At 42.8% G+C, this 16288-nt stretch overlaps 1 protein-coding gene across 1 annotated transcript in view; it reads right to left on the minus strand.

Annotated features, from left to right (window-relative positions):
- The window catches only part of bmp1a (bone morphogenetic protein 1a), a 53933-nt gene that overhangs the window by 21822 nt on the left and 15823 nt on the right, over positions 1-16288 (minus strand). The window contains exon 7 of the mRNA XM_023978688.2: positions 4686-4810. Coding sequence (XP_023834456.1) covers positions 4686-4810 — 125 coding nt within the window. The remainder of the gene's footprint in view (positions 1-4685; positions 4811-16288) is intronic.

Genomic DNA, 16288 nt, shown 5'->3' on the forward strand with positions numbered 1-16288 from the left:
CAATACCTTGACTTTGTTGTCCTTAAGCCATTTTGCCACAGCTTTGGAAGTATGCTTGGGGTCATTATCTATTTGGAAGACCAATTTGCGACCAAGCTTTAAGCTTTAAGATGTTGCTTCAATATATCCACATAATTTTCCTCCTCATGCCGCCATCTATTTATGAAGTGCACCAGTCCCTCCTGCAGAAAAGCACCCCCACAACATGATGCTGCCACCCTCGTCTCACATTGGGATGGTGTTCTTCGGCTTGCAAGCCTCCCCCTTTTTCCTCCAAACATAGCGATGGTCATTATGGCCAAACAGTTCTATTTTTGTTTCATCAGACCAGAGAACATTTCTCCAAAAAGTACAATCTTTGTCCGTATGTGCAGTTGCAAACCGTAGTCTGGCTTTTTTTAATGGCAGTTTTGGAGCAGTGGCTTCTTCCTGGCTGAGCGGCCTTTCAGGTTATGTCGATATAGGACTCGTTTTACTGGGGATATAGATACTTTTATACCTGTTTCCTCCAGCATCTTTCACAAGGCCTTTGCTGTTGGTCTGGGATTGATTTTGCACTTCTCGCACCAAAGTATGTTCAACTAGGAGACAGACTGTGTCATCTTCCAGAGCATTATTGACGGCTGCGTGGTCCCATGTGTGTTATACTTGCGTACTATTGTGTTGTACAGAATGAACGTGGTACCTTCAGGCATTTGGAAATTGCTCCCAAGGATGAACCAGAGACTTGTGGAGGTCACAATTTTTTCTTGGATGATTCTTTTGATTTTCCCATATGTCAAGAAAGAGGCACTGACTTTGGAAGTAGCCTTGAAGATACATCCACAGGTACACCTCCAATTGACTCAAATTATGTTCAATTAGCCTTATCAGAAGCTTCTAAACCCATGACATACTTTTCTGGAATTTTCCAAGCTGTTTAATAGGCACAGTCAACTTAGTGTATGTAAACTTCTGACCCACTGGGATTGTGATACAGTGAATTATAAGTGAAATAATCTGTCTGTAAACAATTGTTGGAAAAATGACTTGTGTCATGCACAAAGTAGATGTCCTAACCGACTTGCCAAAACTATAGTTTGTTAACAAGAAATATGTGGAGTGGTTGAAAAACGAGTTTTAATGACTCCAACCTAAGTGTGTGTAAACTTCCGACTTCAACTGTAGCGAAGCACCTGAGTGAGTTGGCTTCGCAATTACACATGTACTTTCCCGAAACGGACGACACAAACAGCTGGATTTGTTATCCCTTTCATGCCCTGCCTTCAGTCCACTTACCGATATCTGAACAAAAGAGCTTCATCGAAATTGCAAAAGTGGTTCTGTGAAAATGTAATTTAAATCAGAAGCCACTGTCAGATTTCTGGAATGGGCTGCGCTCAGCGTATCCTGCCTTGGCAAATCGCGCTCTTAAGACACTGATGCCCTTTGCAACTACGTGTCTATGTGAGAGTGGATTCTCGGCCCTCTCTAGCATGAAAACTAAATACAGGCACAGACTGTGTGTGGGAAATGATTTAAGACAGACTCTCTCCAATACAACCCAACATTGCAGAATTATGAGCATTCTTTCAAGCACACCCTTCTCATTAACCTGTGGTGGGTTATTCACAATTTTCTATGAACAAATAAGGTTTTATATGTAAGATGGTTAAATAAAGAGCAAAATTATTGATTATAATTATATTATTATTTGTGCCCTGGTCCTATAAGAGCTCTTTGTCACTTCCTACAAGCCAGGTTGTGACAAAAACTCACTCATTCTTATGTTTAACAAATGTATTGTATAATGTGTGTGTGGAAGGCTTACAATGATGGCAAAAAACAACATTTGAGAGTGCACTGAACGTGGTGCGAGAGGGGGTACGCAGCTGGAGGTTGAATGTTTGAAGGGGTACGGGACTATAAAAAGTTTGGGAAAAACTGTCTCTTGGGGAACTGAACAGACCTTGGGAGCTTTCTACTCACGGATCAACAGAGGAGAGGAAAAAGCATGAAAGCATATAATTATTYTCTCTCTAGGACACAAACCTCAGATATTACTTCCCTGCTCACTTCACCTTCCTCTGTTCAGTGGGAGAAAGAAAAATATCTCCCTCAACAGTTACCGTTCATTGACTCCCTCCGAACCTGTGTGAGCATTTAAAGAGGAGGTGAGAGCTCTGTCTAATAACTCTTGGCAGAGGTTTGCTGATACTAAACCATTACCAAGCAGACTGGGGTATGACAAATGCTCCCAGTAATGCTGTATGAATGAGGATCCACCGCACTATGCACGCAGAATCTGTTTTCCAGGAAAACCGACAGAGACTCCCTCCTAGCTGCATTCCCTGTGCACCACTGTGCGCCACATCATCTACTCTCTCCTGTTCCACTGAGACGGAGTTAATCACTGGGAAAGACACATAACACACCCATTCAACCAGCCCCACCCCTCTGAACCATCTATGGTCAAGACGGATGATTGCCCCAAATAAAACCACATTCAGAGGTCCAGTTCTGGTCAGCAGTATGCCGTTTATTCACTGAGCTTTAATGTGGTTCTGACAAACCCCGTTTTCCCTGTCTGAGCCACAATTAACACACTGACATCACTTTTATTTTTTGAATGACTATTTCAAACTTGTGAAAGTTGTCCCTTCAGCCTTCAAAAAAAGGATTTCTAAAGACCAATGGAACTACTAGTAAAGCGCCAGGAGGGTTTGTTTTCGTTTCKAACACCTACATGTACAGTTGAAGTCAGAAGTTTACACACACTTAGGTTGGAGTCATTAACACTTGTTTTTCAACCACTCCACAAATTTCTTGTTAACAAACTATAGTTTTGGCAAGTCAGTTAAGACATCTTTGTGCATGACACAAGTCATTTTTCCAACAATTGTTTTCAGACAGATTATTTCACTTATAAGTCACTGTATCACAATTCCAGTGGGTTAGAAGTTAACATACACTAAGTCGACTGTGCCTTTAAACAGCTTGGAAAATTCCAGAAAAGTATGTCATGGCTTTAGAAGCTTCTGATAAGCTAATTGACATCATTTGAGTCAATTGGAGGTGTACCTGTGGATGTATTTCAAGGCCTACTTTCAAACTCAGTGCCTCTTTGCTTGACATCATGGGAAAATCAAAAGAAATCAGCACAAAATGTGTAGACCTCCACAAGTCTGATTCATCCCTGGGAGCAATTTCCAAATGCCTGAATGTACCACGTTCATCTGTAAAAACATAGTATGCAAGTATAAACACCATGGGACCACACAGCCGTCATACCGCTCAGGAAGGAGACGTGCACCATCCCAACTGTCAAGCACGGGGGTGGCAGCATCATGTTGTGGGGGTGCTTTGTTGCAGGAGGGACTGGTGCACTTCACAAAATAGATGGCGGCATGAGGAGGGAACATTATATGGATATATTGAAGCAACATCTCAAGACATCAGTCAGGAAGTTAAAGCTTGTTTGCAAATGGGTCTTCCAAATAGATAATGACCCCAAGCATACTTCCAAAGTTGTGGCAAAATGGCTTAAGGACAACAAAGTCAWGGTATTGGAGTGGCCATCACAAAGCACTGACCACAATCCTATAGAAGATTTATGGGCAGAACTGAAAAAGCGTGTGCGAGCAAGGAGGCCTACAAATCTGATTCAGTTACACCAGCTCTGTCAGGAGGAATGGGCCGAAATTCACCCAACTTATTGTGGGAAGCTTGTGGAAGGCTACCCAAAACGTTTGACCCAAGTTAAACAATTTAAAGGCAATGCTACCAAATACTAATTGAGTGTATGTAAACTTCTGACCCACTGGGAATGTGATGAAAGAAATAATTAAAAGCTGAAATAAATCATTCTCTCTACTATTATTCTGACATTTCACCTTCTTAAAATAAAGCGGTGATCCTAACTGACCTAAGAAAGGGAATGTTTACTAGGATTAAATGTCAGGAATTGTGAAAAACTAAGTATAAATGTATTTTGCTAAGGTGTATGTAAACTTCCAACTTCAACTGTATGTGTTCAGTTTACATTGTAAATGTCGTGATCTCTGGACCCTAAGAACAGAGTGTTGATTCCCAGCCATCATTCTAGTCATTGTCCTCTTGAAACCAGCTGTTATTTTGGGTCTATCTGGGAAAGAGTGATGACAAACTTCCTGTCCTAGGGCACTGTTTACACTCCTTCTCCTGGCCGGGGGAGTCACAGCAACCATAGCCAGGGAACAGTGGAGGCTGCTGAGGGAAGAACGGCTCATAATAATGGCTGGAATGGAGTATAATGGAATGGTATCAAACCCATGAAAACCATGTTTTCATGCCCTTCCATTATACTCCATTCCAGCCATTATTATGAGCTGTTCTCCCCTCAGCAGCCTCCACTGCCAGGGAACCACGCCACATCAATGGTAAATGCTCAACTTTTTCCATCCAATGTACAGTAAAAGACCTCAGAAAACAAAGTGTTTTGAGTATTCACTCTCAGTGATAATGAGACACGAAAAAGGAGAATACAATCTCACTCCCAGCAGTAAGCTAAAGCAACAGCAAGCACTATATTATGTCCATTATGCAATATTATCTCAACTTCATAGGCCTATTGTTTAATATCTACCATATGGTATGTATCAACTCTACACCAACATGTATGTTGAACCCATTCAAAATATTGTTTACAAATATTGTGCTGTTCTTACTGGAACACTTGTAGAGTTTGCGTGCCTGTGTGATATCCCCTTTGCTTAGCCTTGTCCTCTGGCCAATCGGCGGTCTCACTCCATTGACATCATAGCGTGGCAGGATTGTGTCCAAGAAGATTCCTCTGCATTTCAGGAGAAGAGACTGCGGTTAGATCAAAACACAACAAAACCAAGAAGGCACTCACACATACACACACACATTGGTGTAAAGTACTTAAGTAAAAATACTTTGAAGTACTACTTAAGCTGTTTTTTTGGGTATCTGTAATTTACTTTGACAACTTTTACTTACTATATTCCTAAATAAAAATAATGTACTTTTTACTCCATACATTTTCCCTGATACCCAAAAGTACTCGCTATCCTTAAATGAAAAAACAAGAAAATTGTGCTTTCTGGTTTGCTTAATATAAGAAATGTGAAATTATTTATACTTTTACTTTATTTGAGCTTTTTTATTTGTATTTTTTTGTATTTTCACCCCAATTTTGTGGTATCCAATTGGTAGTTACAGTCTTGTCTCATTGCTGCAACTACCGTACGGACTCGGGAGAGGCGAAGGTCGAGAGCCATGCGTCCTCCGAAACACAACCCAACCAAGCAACACTGCTTCTTGACACAATGCCCATTTAACCCGGAAGCCCGCCACACCAATGTGTCAGAGGAAACACRGTACACCTGGTGACTGTCAGCGTGCACTGCGCCCGGTCCCCCACAGGAGTCGCTAGTGCATGATGGGACAAGGATATCCCTGCCAGCCAAACCCTCCCCCAACCCGGACGACGCTGGGCCAATTGTGCGCCGCCCCATGGGTATCCCGGTCTCGGCCGGCTGCGACAGAGCCTGGACTCGAACCCAGAATCTCTAGTGGCACAGCTAGCACTGCGATGCAGTGCCTTAGACCACTGCGCCCTACTTTTAGACTTTTACTCAAGTAGCATTTTACTGGGTGACTTTCACTTGGGTCATTTTCTATTAAAAGGTATCTTTACTTTTAGTCAAGAATGACAATTGGGTACTTTTTCCAACACTGCACACACTCAGAAAATACATGTTCACTCAGAGGACTCTGGTGAAGCCTAAAGATCCATCAACCAGCAGCTAAACTGCTGCCAGTAACACTGACAGTAGGCATTATTTAGGGATCTACTGAGGACGCTGAAACTTATGGACGCATCAGGCCACAGCTTTGCCTGTGTGAGTCTGGCGGCCTGCCATTAGGGCCTGAGCCAAGGTGTGAGATCTACTGTATGGGGGCATACAAGGGGCTTGGAGGCCATATAATCCCTGTTTCACTCTCTCTTGATCAGAAAGGGATGCATTTAAAAAGGTGAAGATGTGGAAATAACAACTCAAATAATAATAAAGATATGTATAAGCCTTTGAATTCATACATGTACAAACGAACACATGAGAAAATATGTACAAAATGTTCCCCCCCCATCTTAAACACGTTTATTGTTTTTGGAATTTGGTGCCGAGACACCACCAAATATGCACTGGAACATTCTGCCAGTTAAGAGAGKGGACAGAGTGTGATGCCAAGTCGTGCTGCCCACTGACTGGTTATCAGTGACCTCACTATGGTTTGGCCGGGGGGGCTTCTTGGTTCATCGCACTCTAYCGACTCCTTGTGGCGGGCCGGGCGGCTGCAGGCTGACTTCAGTCTTCAGTTGAACATTGTTTCCTCCGACACATTGGTGCAGCTGGCTTCTGGGTTAAGAGGTTGGGTGTTAATGAGCGTGGTTTGGCGGGTCATGTTTCAGAGGGCGCATGACTCGACCTTCGCCTCTCCCGAGCCCATTCGGGAGTTGCAGCGATGAGACACGATCATAATTGAAATTGGGAGAAAAAGGGGGTAAAATACAAAAAAATCTAAAATACAAAAAATAACTAAGTGCTTAACTTCTAATATTATTATATAATAAATAACCAATGGACTGTTCCTGGTCAGTGGTCCCCTCTAAGGCTGTAGGAATGTCCTCCTCAGAGGACGTAAGTAGTTCAGACAGGACTGAGTGTCAGAACTGAACTCACACTGACCTCATCATGTGTGCTGTACTACTTCCATCTGTACAGGCTGTACAGAACAAAAAGTCCAACACTGCAAACAAAAGCCCTCCTCTGACAACTCCATGGGAAAGTCTCAAAATGGATTGGTTTGTTGTATGGACAACAACATTTAGCATAAYGATTAAAAGTCAAAAGGAACAAGAACGATTACAAAGAAGTACAAAACTCACACCATGGTGGCTTGCGTTTGGCTTGAAAAGGAACGGTTGATGCCGAAAAAACAGACGTTTTCACACCACTTTCTCACTTGACACTTTGCTAGTTTATCATCTCCTTTTCTCTCTCTGCAATGGTGAGCAAAGGCCTTCTCCCTGGCCGTTCCCATGGTGACGTGCCCATCAATGCCAGGCATGTGCAAACAGAACAGCCTGAGCTAACAGTTGAAGCACTGCCTGCCTGTCTGTCTGTCTACTTGCCTGCCTGCCGTATGCTGGCTGCCGGTGAACAACGCCACTGCAGCCGGTGTCAGAGTAGACAAAGGGCACACTGGAAGGTCTTTATTTGAGTTGGCTCTGCTCCATGCACCAGGCCTTAAAAATGTCCCCAGCGTAGGGGGGCGGATAAAGCCCAGGGTCGGGTAACATGCCCCAGACAAAAAGCATGGGGAGCTGCCTTACTTGTCCCCAGGAGACACTTCAAAACATGAGGGCTGCCCATGAAATCTTCCCAACAACAATCTCAGCAAAGGCCCTGGCTTCCCACGGTGATTTACAGTAAAAACGCTGTGCAAACACACAGGCTAATAATGGGGAAACAAAGGGAGACATTGGGACAGGTACATCAGCCAATCAGCATGCAGGGGAAGTGTAAACCGGATCACAAACCTCAGTGACTTGAGAAAAGCTAACAGGAGCACCTTGTCTCCTAATAAGGATCTCTGAAAACACACTGACCACACTCTCGATACAATCCACAATGAAAACATTTATCTCTAAACAGTAAAATAATGGTATATGGCTATATTTAGGGAAAATAGGAATGCTCAGAGTGGTGAAATCACAACAAAGCAGGGAGCATCAACAATCATAAACCTACTTCATTCTGTCTGTATAGTTAGAAAATAAAGGGCCAGACAGCCCATTCTGTGCAGTGGCCTGGCAGTGTTTGTATCCAATCTCAGCCTCCCGGCTTCCCAAAATCCGGTTGCCACGAGCGCATGGCAGTTTATTTGGGACGAGGTCCAGACAGCGAGGCTGCAATAGGAGGCATGAAGGATAGGTCCAGGCTCAGTGAAAAAGAGGGCAGAAAAATAAGAACAAAAGGAGAGCCAACAGCTGGTTCTCATATCAGAGAGCTGTGTAGTAATGATTATGGTCTGGTCTGGTCTGGTCTGGCCTCCCTCTCCTCCAGCTTTCATTCGCTTTGCGTGTACCCAGACTTACGTTACAGTCACATTGGGGAGCTGGGGCCTATCAAATCTCTTCCTGCAATTGGGAAAGGGGCATTAAATTGGAACAACAATCACTGGTACCGCTGTCTGTACCGCTAAACAGTTTCACATTTTGTTTGGGAAAATTTGGGTCGAATTGCACAGACGGTACCAAAATTCAATCACACACCCACACACACGGCTGTGGGAGGGAACCTCATGTAACTGGTATGTTAAACTTAGTGCCAGGATACTCCCCCATTGTCACGCAATCCCCTATAGACTGCTCACTGCCAAACAAAGATTATATGAAACCTTTATGCTGGGTTTGTATGCATTATACACTGAACAAAAATATAAAATGCAACAAATTCAAAGATTTTACTGAGTTACAGTTAATATAAGAAAATCAGTCAATTGAAATAAATTCATCAGGCCCTAATCTATGGATTTTACATGACTGGGAATACAGATTGCATCTGTTGGTCACAGATACCTTGGAACACAGGAGTGATGGTTGCTGATAATGGGCCTCTGTACAACTATGTAGATATTCCATTAAAAAATCTGCCGTTTCCAGCTACAATAGTCATTTACAACATTAACAATGTCTACACTGTATTTCTGATCAATTTGATGTTATTTTAAATGGACAAAAAAAAAWTGCTCTTCATTCAAAAACAAGGACATTTCTAAGTGACCCCAAACTTTTAATAACATACACTCCCATATCCTTTCTATCAATCACTTCTTCATCCATCTCAAACTATAAAAACTACACTGAACAAAAATATAAACGCAACATGCAACAATTTCAAAGATTTTACTGAATTACAGTTCATATAAGAAAATCAGTCAATTGAAATAAATTCATCAGGCCCTAATCTATAGATTTCACATGACTGGGAATACAGATATTCATCTGTTGGTCACAGATACCTTAAAAAACAGGTAAGGGCGTGGATCAGAAAACCAGTCAGTGTCTGGTGTGACCACCATTTGCCTCATGCAGCGTGACACATCTCCTTCGCATAGAGTTGATCAGGCTGTTGATTGTGGCCTTTGGAATGTTGTTCCACTCCTCTTCAATGGCTGTGCGAAGTTGCTGGATATTGGCGGGAACTGGAACACGCTGTCGTACACGTCGATCCAGAGCATCCCAAACATGATCAAATGGGTGACATGTCTGGTGAGTATGCAGGCCATGGAAGAACTGGGACATTTTCAYCTTCTAGGAATTGTGTACAGATCCTTGCAACATGGGGCTGTGCATTATCATGCTGAAACATGAGCAAATGCAATTGTGTTCGTTGTCCGTAGCTTATGCCTGCTCATACCATAACCCCACCACCTCGGGGCACTCTGTTCACAACATTGGCGTCAGCAAACCGCTCGCCCACACAACGCCGTCATCTGCCTGCTACAGTTGAAAACGAGATTAATCCGTGAAGAGCACACTTCTCCATCATGCCAGTGGCCATTGAATGTGAGCATTTGCTCACTGAAGTCGTTTACGACGCCAAACTGCAGTCATGTTACGTCCCTGGTGAGGACAGATGAGCTTCACTGAGATGATTTCTGACAGTGTGTGCAGAAATTCTTCGGTTTCATCAGCTGTCTGGGTGGCTGCTCTTAGACAATCCCGCAGGCGAAGAAGCCGGATGTGGAGGTCCTGGGCTGGCGTGGTTACATGTGGTCTGCAGTTGTGAGGCCAGTTGGACGTACTTCCATATTCTCTAAAACAATGATGGATGCGCCTTATGGTAAAGAAATAAACATTAAATTCTCTGGCAACAGCTCTGGTGGACATTCCTGCAGTCAACATGCCATTTGCACACTCCCTCAAAACTTGAGACAACTGTGACATTGTGTTGTGTGACAAAACTGCACATTTTAGAGTGGACTTTTATTGTCCCCAGCATAAGGTGCACCTGTGTAGTGATTATGCTGTTTAAACATCTTCATGATATGCCACACCTGTCAGGTGGAGGGATTATCTTGGCAAAGGAGAAATGCTCACTAACAGGGATGTACAAATGTGTACACAGAATTTGAGAGAAATTATATTTTTGTGCGTATGGAACATTTCTGGGATATTTTATTTCAGCTCATGAAAACATGGGACCAACACTTTCAATGTTGCGTTTATATTTTTTGTTCAGTATATAATTACAATGACACCTCAATCTCCAACTCAGTCCCAAGTGGACTTTTTTGGCCATGCTTTGATCCAACAGAAACAGTGCTGAACTGCAGCCTTAAAAAAAAGAATGGATGGACCAGCCCACCCTCTAACAGCCACTATAATACCACTGTCTTGGTCTGGGACTGACAGGACAGCATCTGGAGAGATTTCCAGATACGTCAGACAGGGAATCTGGAAGAAAGAGGTCAGCTATCACCCACGGACAAACTGGCACGGTGGAGTATCATTAAGATTATGACGCATTCACTGCTCTCCTTTTCAAGCCTACTTCAAGGCCAAGATATATATATATTTTTGGTCAAATAGCAGCAGCATGTACTACAACAGCACTAGGAGAGTTTGGATGGAGTGGACAGCAGTTTTCTTGCTGTATTTTTTTCTTAATCCTTACATACATTCTACAGAAAAAAATCTTAGAGGAAAAAGTAAGATAATATGAGAAAAGCTTTCTTAACATATTCCATCTATGTGGCCATGAAAAAAATCTGTGAAAGAATGAATTTATCTGATGTGATTTATTACACTCCTTACTCTTCTATTAAAGACTGCACAAACCGTCTTTGACGCCTTGATCACAAATGCCACAATAGATCAATTAAATAAACTATTTTATTGCAAAATCTATAGCCTGCAGTCAGAACGCACCTGGAAACAGAATCAGTTTGATTCTGTACTCTGAGATTTGGCTTGTCAAGTCAATGTCGGGGAAATTACAGTACATATGTCTCCATTACCCCATACCTAAACATGTTCATCTGGTCATTAGTGTTTGACCTAAATCCCGCTAACACCTGGGAGCCATGAAGCTAGCCAGCAGACACCTCAGGAATAAAACCCTATAACTGCCTGGTATGTGGGATCATGTTGCTAACGACGATCAAAGCCTCTTCAAAAGAGGCCATATGTGGCATAATGAGGCAGTTCACYCTATGAGAYGAAAGCTTTTACAAGGWWCTTCACAGGATGTATGAAAGTGACACGCAGCCTGATGCAGCAGGGCCACTGGTGCTAGCTGCTCTACCTAAACCTGAAACTGGGGATGGATGTGGAGGTTTACTGGGCTGCTGCTACACTCCAGCAGCAGGAGTCAACCAGGGGAGGGATAATTGGAACAACCTGTGGCTGTGGGTAAAAGCTAGCTCATCAAAAGGTAGACATAATCAAACCTTATCCCCCCCCCCCTTAATACATAGCTGCCACTGGACAGCATCCTCACTGAGAGACTTAGCTATCTGAAAGGCTACCTGGAAGAAATGAATATGATATATGCTCAACCCRATTATGAAGAACAGATAGGCATTGTATTACATGGGGGTTGGTAGGCAGGCTCTACTCAGAGTACAGAGGGACTGGGTAAGGTGGACATGAGGCTATACAATATCAAAAGGTTGGCGCTGTCTAGGAAAACTTAGTAAATCAGAAACAGTACCATGATTGAAATGGAAAGCTCTGTAACTCCGCTCTTTCAACTCTATTGACATGTTACTCCAGATTACACTATTTTATCCMCTGAAATCCCATTACAAGGACGAGCAATAAAATCCTATGTGAATCTCACTGCATGCTAAAAATGTAAGCGGTGACCGTTGAGAGAGTTAAAAGATCCAAGGCAAAATAAACTTGTGGAAGAAAGAGAGAAAGTCAAGAAGTCATATATTCTGCAGCTGTTCTTCCTTAAAGCCAAGGCACTGACACATTCATGAAGTCCATCAAGTGTTGTTTATTGAAATTTGTCTTGCTTCCCTGTACTTAAAACTCTTCAGATTCTGTCTCCCAAGCTAAAAATGTCAGCAGGTCAGTAATTTAATAGTACACTTTCAAAAGAAAGGGTATGGTTAGGGTACAGTATTCTTTCCTGGGGTACAGGTAACTGGCAAAATAATGGAAACARTTCAGTAAATGAGGGCTACAAAGTATATTGAAAGCAGGTGCTTCCACACAGGTGTGCTTCCTGAGTTAATTAAGCAAATAACATCACATCATGCTTAGGGTCATGTATAAAYATGCTGGGCAGGCCATTATTTTGGCCAAATATTTTGTCTACCATGGCTATGCCCCCGAAGGATGACAATACCATCCACAGGGCACGAGTGGTCACTGAACGGTTTGATGAGTATGAAAACAAATGTAAACCATACGCCATGGCCSTCTCAGTCACCAGGTCTCAACCCAATTGAACACTTACGGGAGATTCTGGAGCGGCACCTGAGACAGCGTTTTCCACCACCATCAACAAAACACCAAATTATGGAATTTCTCATGGAAGAATGCTTTCACCACCCTCCAAGAGTTCCAGACACTTGTAGAATCTATGCCAAGGTGCATTGAAGCTGTTCTGGCTCGTGGTGGCCCAACATCCTATTAAGACACTTTATGTTGGTGTTTCCTTTATTGTGGCAGTTACCTGTACCTTCAGAGGTACACATATGATCTCACATGGTACTGTTCAATACCTTTAAGGGTACATGTGCGGATWATCTAGTATAATGGCACATTTTTGTAACCAATACTTTGAATATAAAAAGGTACAATCATCACGCACTCTCAAAAAAAGGGTACTTTTTGTTACCCAGGATGGAGACGTGGATTAGTAATTTTGGCCACCCYTGAGTGAAAGTGTTGTACCAGTTTAAGTGGTCTATGGTTATGTTAATTAAAGTTTGTGCATGTCCGTTGACAGTTCTGAAGTCTTTATAAAGGCTTACATAACTGCATGTGACAAATACAGGTAAGCTGTAATTAATACTGTACCAACCCAGACCTCTTGGCGTAACGGTTAAGGCGTTGGCTATACATGTCACTGGACCCAGATTCAAGTCCTGGTCGGGGCTACCCACCGAATTCACTCCATTGGTGTCAGAAGTGGGATAGGCGTGCACACGAGGGACTTTATATTGTTTTTGCAACTTAAAATAAACTTTTTTGTTACTGGTGGTACAAATGCAAATATGTACCTTTTCCTTTTAAGGTATGAACTACAAGTGTAAAACTATATACCTATAACTAAATGGTACAACGGATGTACCTGACAGGGTACCATACAGTGACAAGAGTTTATACCCATCTAAGTACAATTCTGTACCTTTTTTTCTGAGAGTGTGTTAAAGGACTCTAAACTTCAACTTGTGCAACCTTTCTGCGCATTGAAGTCAGCCCCTGGCACTGAAATGAAACAAAGTAATGAAATTAAAGAGACTGACACATTAGTAAAACTATGAATAGGGCTGTTTATTACCACCACACTAATAGTCATGACCGCAGTCAAATTCCATGTGACCGTTGAGTCACGGTAATCTCCTCTTATGCACTCTGGACATGCATTGGTAGTACCCAACTCGCGAACCCCCATCAGGTCCTAATGGCTGTGCTCAGGGCGCTATTGTCCCTCTAACCACTCTGACATCAATGCAAATGCGATCAAAAATCACATCAAACATATCATGTAAACAGTATCATGCTTTTAAAACCCACCTTTAGGCTACATTTGTTTGACCTCACTGTGATGATCAATTTGAAGAAAGAAGTTCAACAGGTTGAAACAGTGTTAAACGTGGTCATTGTGGATGTGTTTCAAAGCCAAACATAAGGAAATGGACAGTGCTTTCTAAGGTGATGATTAATACAAAGCATTTAAGATTGTGCAGGTAGAACACCCATACGTAGAGGCCACAAGCACAATTTTTTTACCTGAATTAAAATGATGATTGTGTGTTTATAAAATACATAGCCTAACGCATATTACGCACGGCAAAAAACATAATTGGTCTGGCTTATACTCCAAAATGAAACAAATTCTAGTAAATTGCCTTTGAGTGTAGACTGTATTATTATGCATACTGGATGGACTGGTTACCTTATGCTACGCTGCAAATTTTTATTTGATTTTTGAATAGCCTAGTAATAGAGCATGGTTATATTTTCAGAATTAATAGGCTGACACACACCTTCAGCTACAGACTCTTACCACGTGCGTTGCTCCATCCTCCTCCTCCTCATTCCTTTCTCGAGCCCCAAGAGATAAGGGTTGTCAACAGTTTAATTAAATATGCTTAGTGGTGAAAACATGTTACTACCAATATTCCCGAACAGATTTCACTTGCTTTCCCAAAATAAGCACTGGTTAGCTGCAGGAACATAGTTGGAGAGGCCATGGCATAAAGAGTTTGGGCGGAATATCACCTGTCGCACAGCGAGAGGCTGCTCCTCACAAAAGGGTTGATTCTGTGAAGTGAAATAAGTGTTCTTATAAGCCCAGACATTTCTAGATTCAATCCGTAGTGAAATCTGAGTTGTGTTGGTTGCCACTAAAAAGAGGAGGACCCCAGCTGTTATTACAAAACAGAGTAGCCTACCTGCATGATTTAAACTGTGGAAAGCGGCCTCCATTCGCTATTCCAGTGCATACGGATGACACGTCTTTTTTCCCCCTCCATTCTAAATATATATATTTTTTACACTATTTAATAAAGACAAGGTTCCATTGAGAATAGTCTGATGAGTAAAAATATGATCACTTGATGAGAGAATAGGGTGTCAGGCTGATGCAAGGAACAGAGCTCAATCTTTTTTCAATCTATTTTCAATAGTCAATAGCTTTCAGTCACATCATGCAGCCCATATATGGTTTTGATTTTCTAAGACATTTTAAGGTTTGTAATCATTCACAACTAAATTTGGGCAACAACCACACTACACTTGTACAGAAGTATGTGGAACACTGCTCGTCCGCGAAAATCTCATTCCAATCAATAAGGGCGTAATATTGGATGTTGGTCCCCCTTTGCTTGTTATAAACAGCCTCCACTCTTCTGGGAAGGCTTTCCAGTAGTTTGGACAATTGCTGCAGGGACTTGCTTCCATTCAGCCACAAGAGCATGGTGAGGTCGGGCACTTTATGCCCAACACACAGTTGGGCAATAAGGCTTGGCTCACAAGTCGGCGTTCCAATTTCATCCCAAAGGGTTCGATGGGGTTTGAGGTCAGGGCTCTACAGGCTAGTGAAGTTCTTCCATACGGATCTCGACAAACCATTTTTCATGTCGGTCACGTTGGATAAAGGATTTCGGGAGACAGGCACAGAGAATGTGTAATAGAGGTTTTTATTGACCCAAATTACAGCGTGCCATGTAAAGGCACGGGACGAAGACCACACAAACGATACAAAACACCAGGGTTGAAACCCAGCAGCAAAAGAGCGAGGAGTACCTCACAATAAATACACCGGGGCGAGTACCCGATAACAATACACGCACACAATTGATGCCACACGGGGCGAGACCTGTAATCATCTGCGCAATACAAGTGGCACAAAAGCCAAAACAACACGGGTACTCACACAACCTACAGACATTGTAACAATAATCTACAGGACAATGGTGAACAAAGGGCACACTTATACAATTACTAATCATGGGAATGCGGGCCAAGGTGTGCTTAATGACAGTTACGGAGGGATCCGTGACATTCTGTATGGACCTCGCTTTTTGTGCACGGGGGCATTGTCATGCTGAAAGGGACTTCCCCAAACTGTTGCCACTAAGTTGGAAGCACAGAATCATCTAGAACGTCATTGTATGCTGCAGCGTTAAGATTTTCCTTCAATGGAACTAACGGGCCTAGCCCGAACCATGAAAAACAGCCCCAGACCATTATTCCTCCTCCACCAAACTTTACAGTTGGCACTATGCATTCGGACAGGTAGTGTTCTACTGGCACTCGCCAAACCCAGATTAATCCGTTGGACTGCTTGGCATTGCGCATGGTGAACTTCGGTTTGAGTGRGGCTGCTCGGCCATGGAAACGGACAGTTCTTGTGATGTTGTTGCTTCCAGAAGCAGATTGGAACTCGGTAGTGAGTGTTCCAACCYAGGACAGCTACGCGCTTCAGCACTCGGCAGTCCCGTTCTGTGATCTTGTGTGGCCTACCACTTCGCGGCTYAGCCATTGTTGCTC

Source organism: Salvelinus sp. IW2-2015, linkage group LG33, assembly GCF_002910315.2.
Source record: "Salvelinus sp. IW2-2015 linkage group LG33, ASM291031v2, whole genome shotgun sequence".
In the NCBI taxonomy this organism is placed as follows: domain Eukaryota; kingdom Metazoa; phylum Chordata; class Actinopteri; order Salmoniformes; family Salmonidae; genus Salvelinus; species Salvelinus sp. IW2-2015.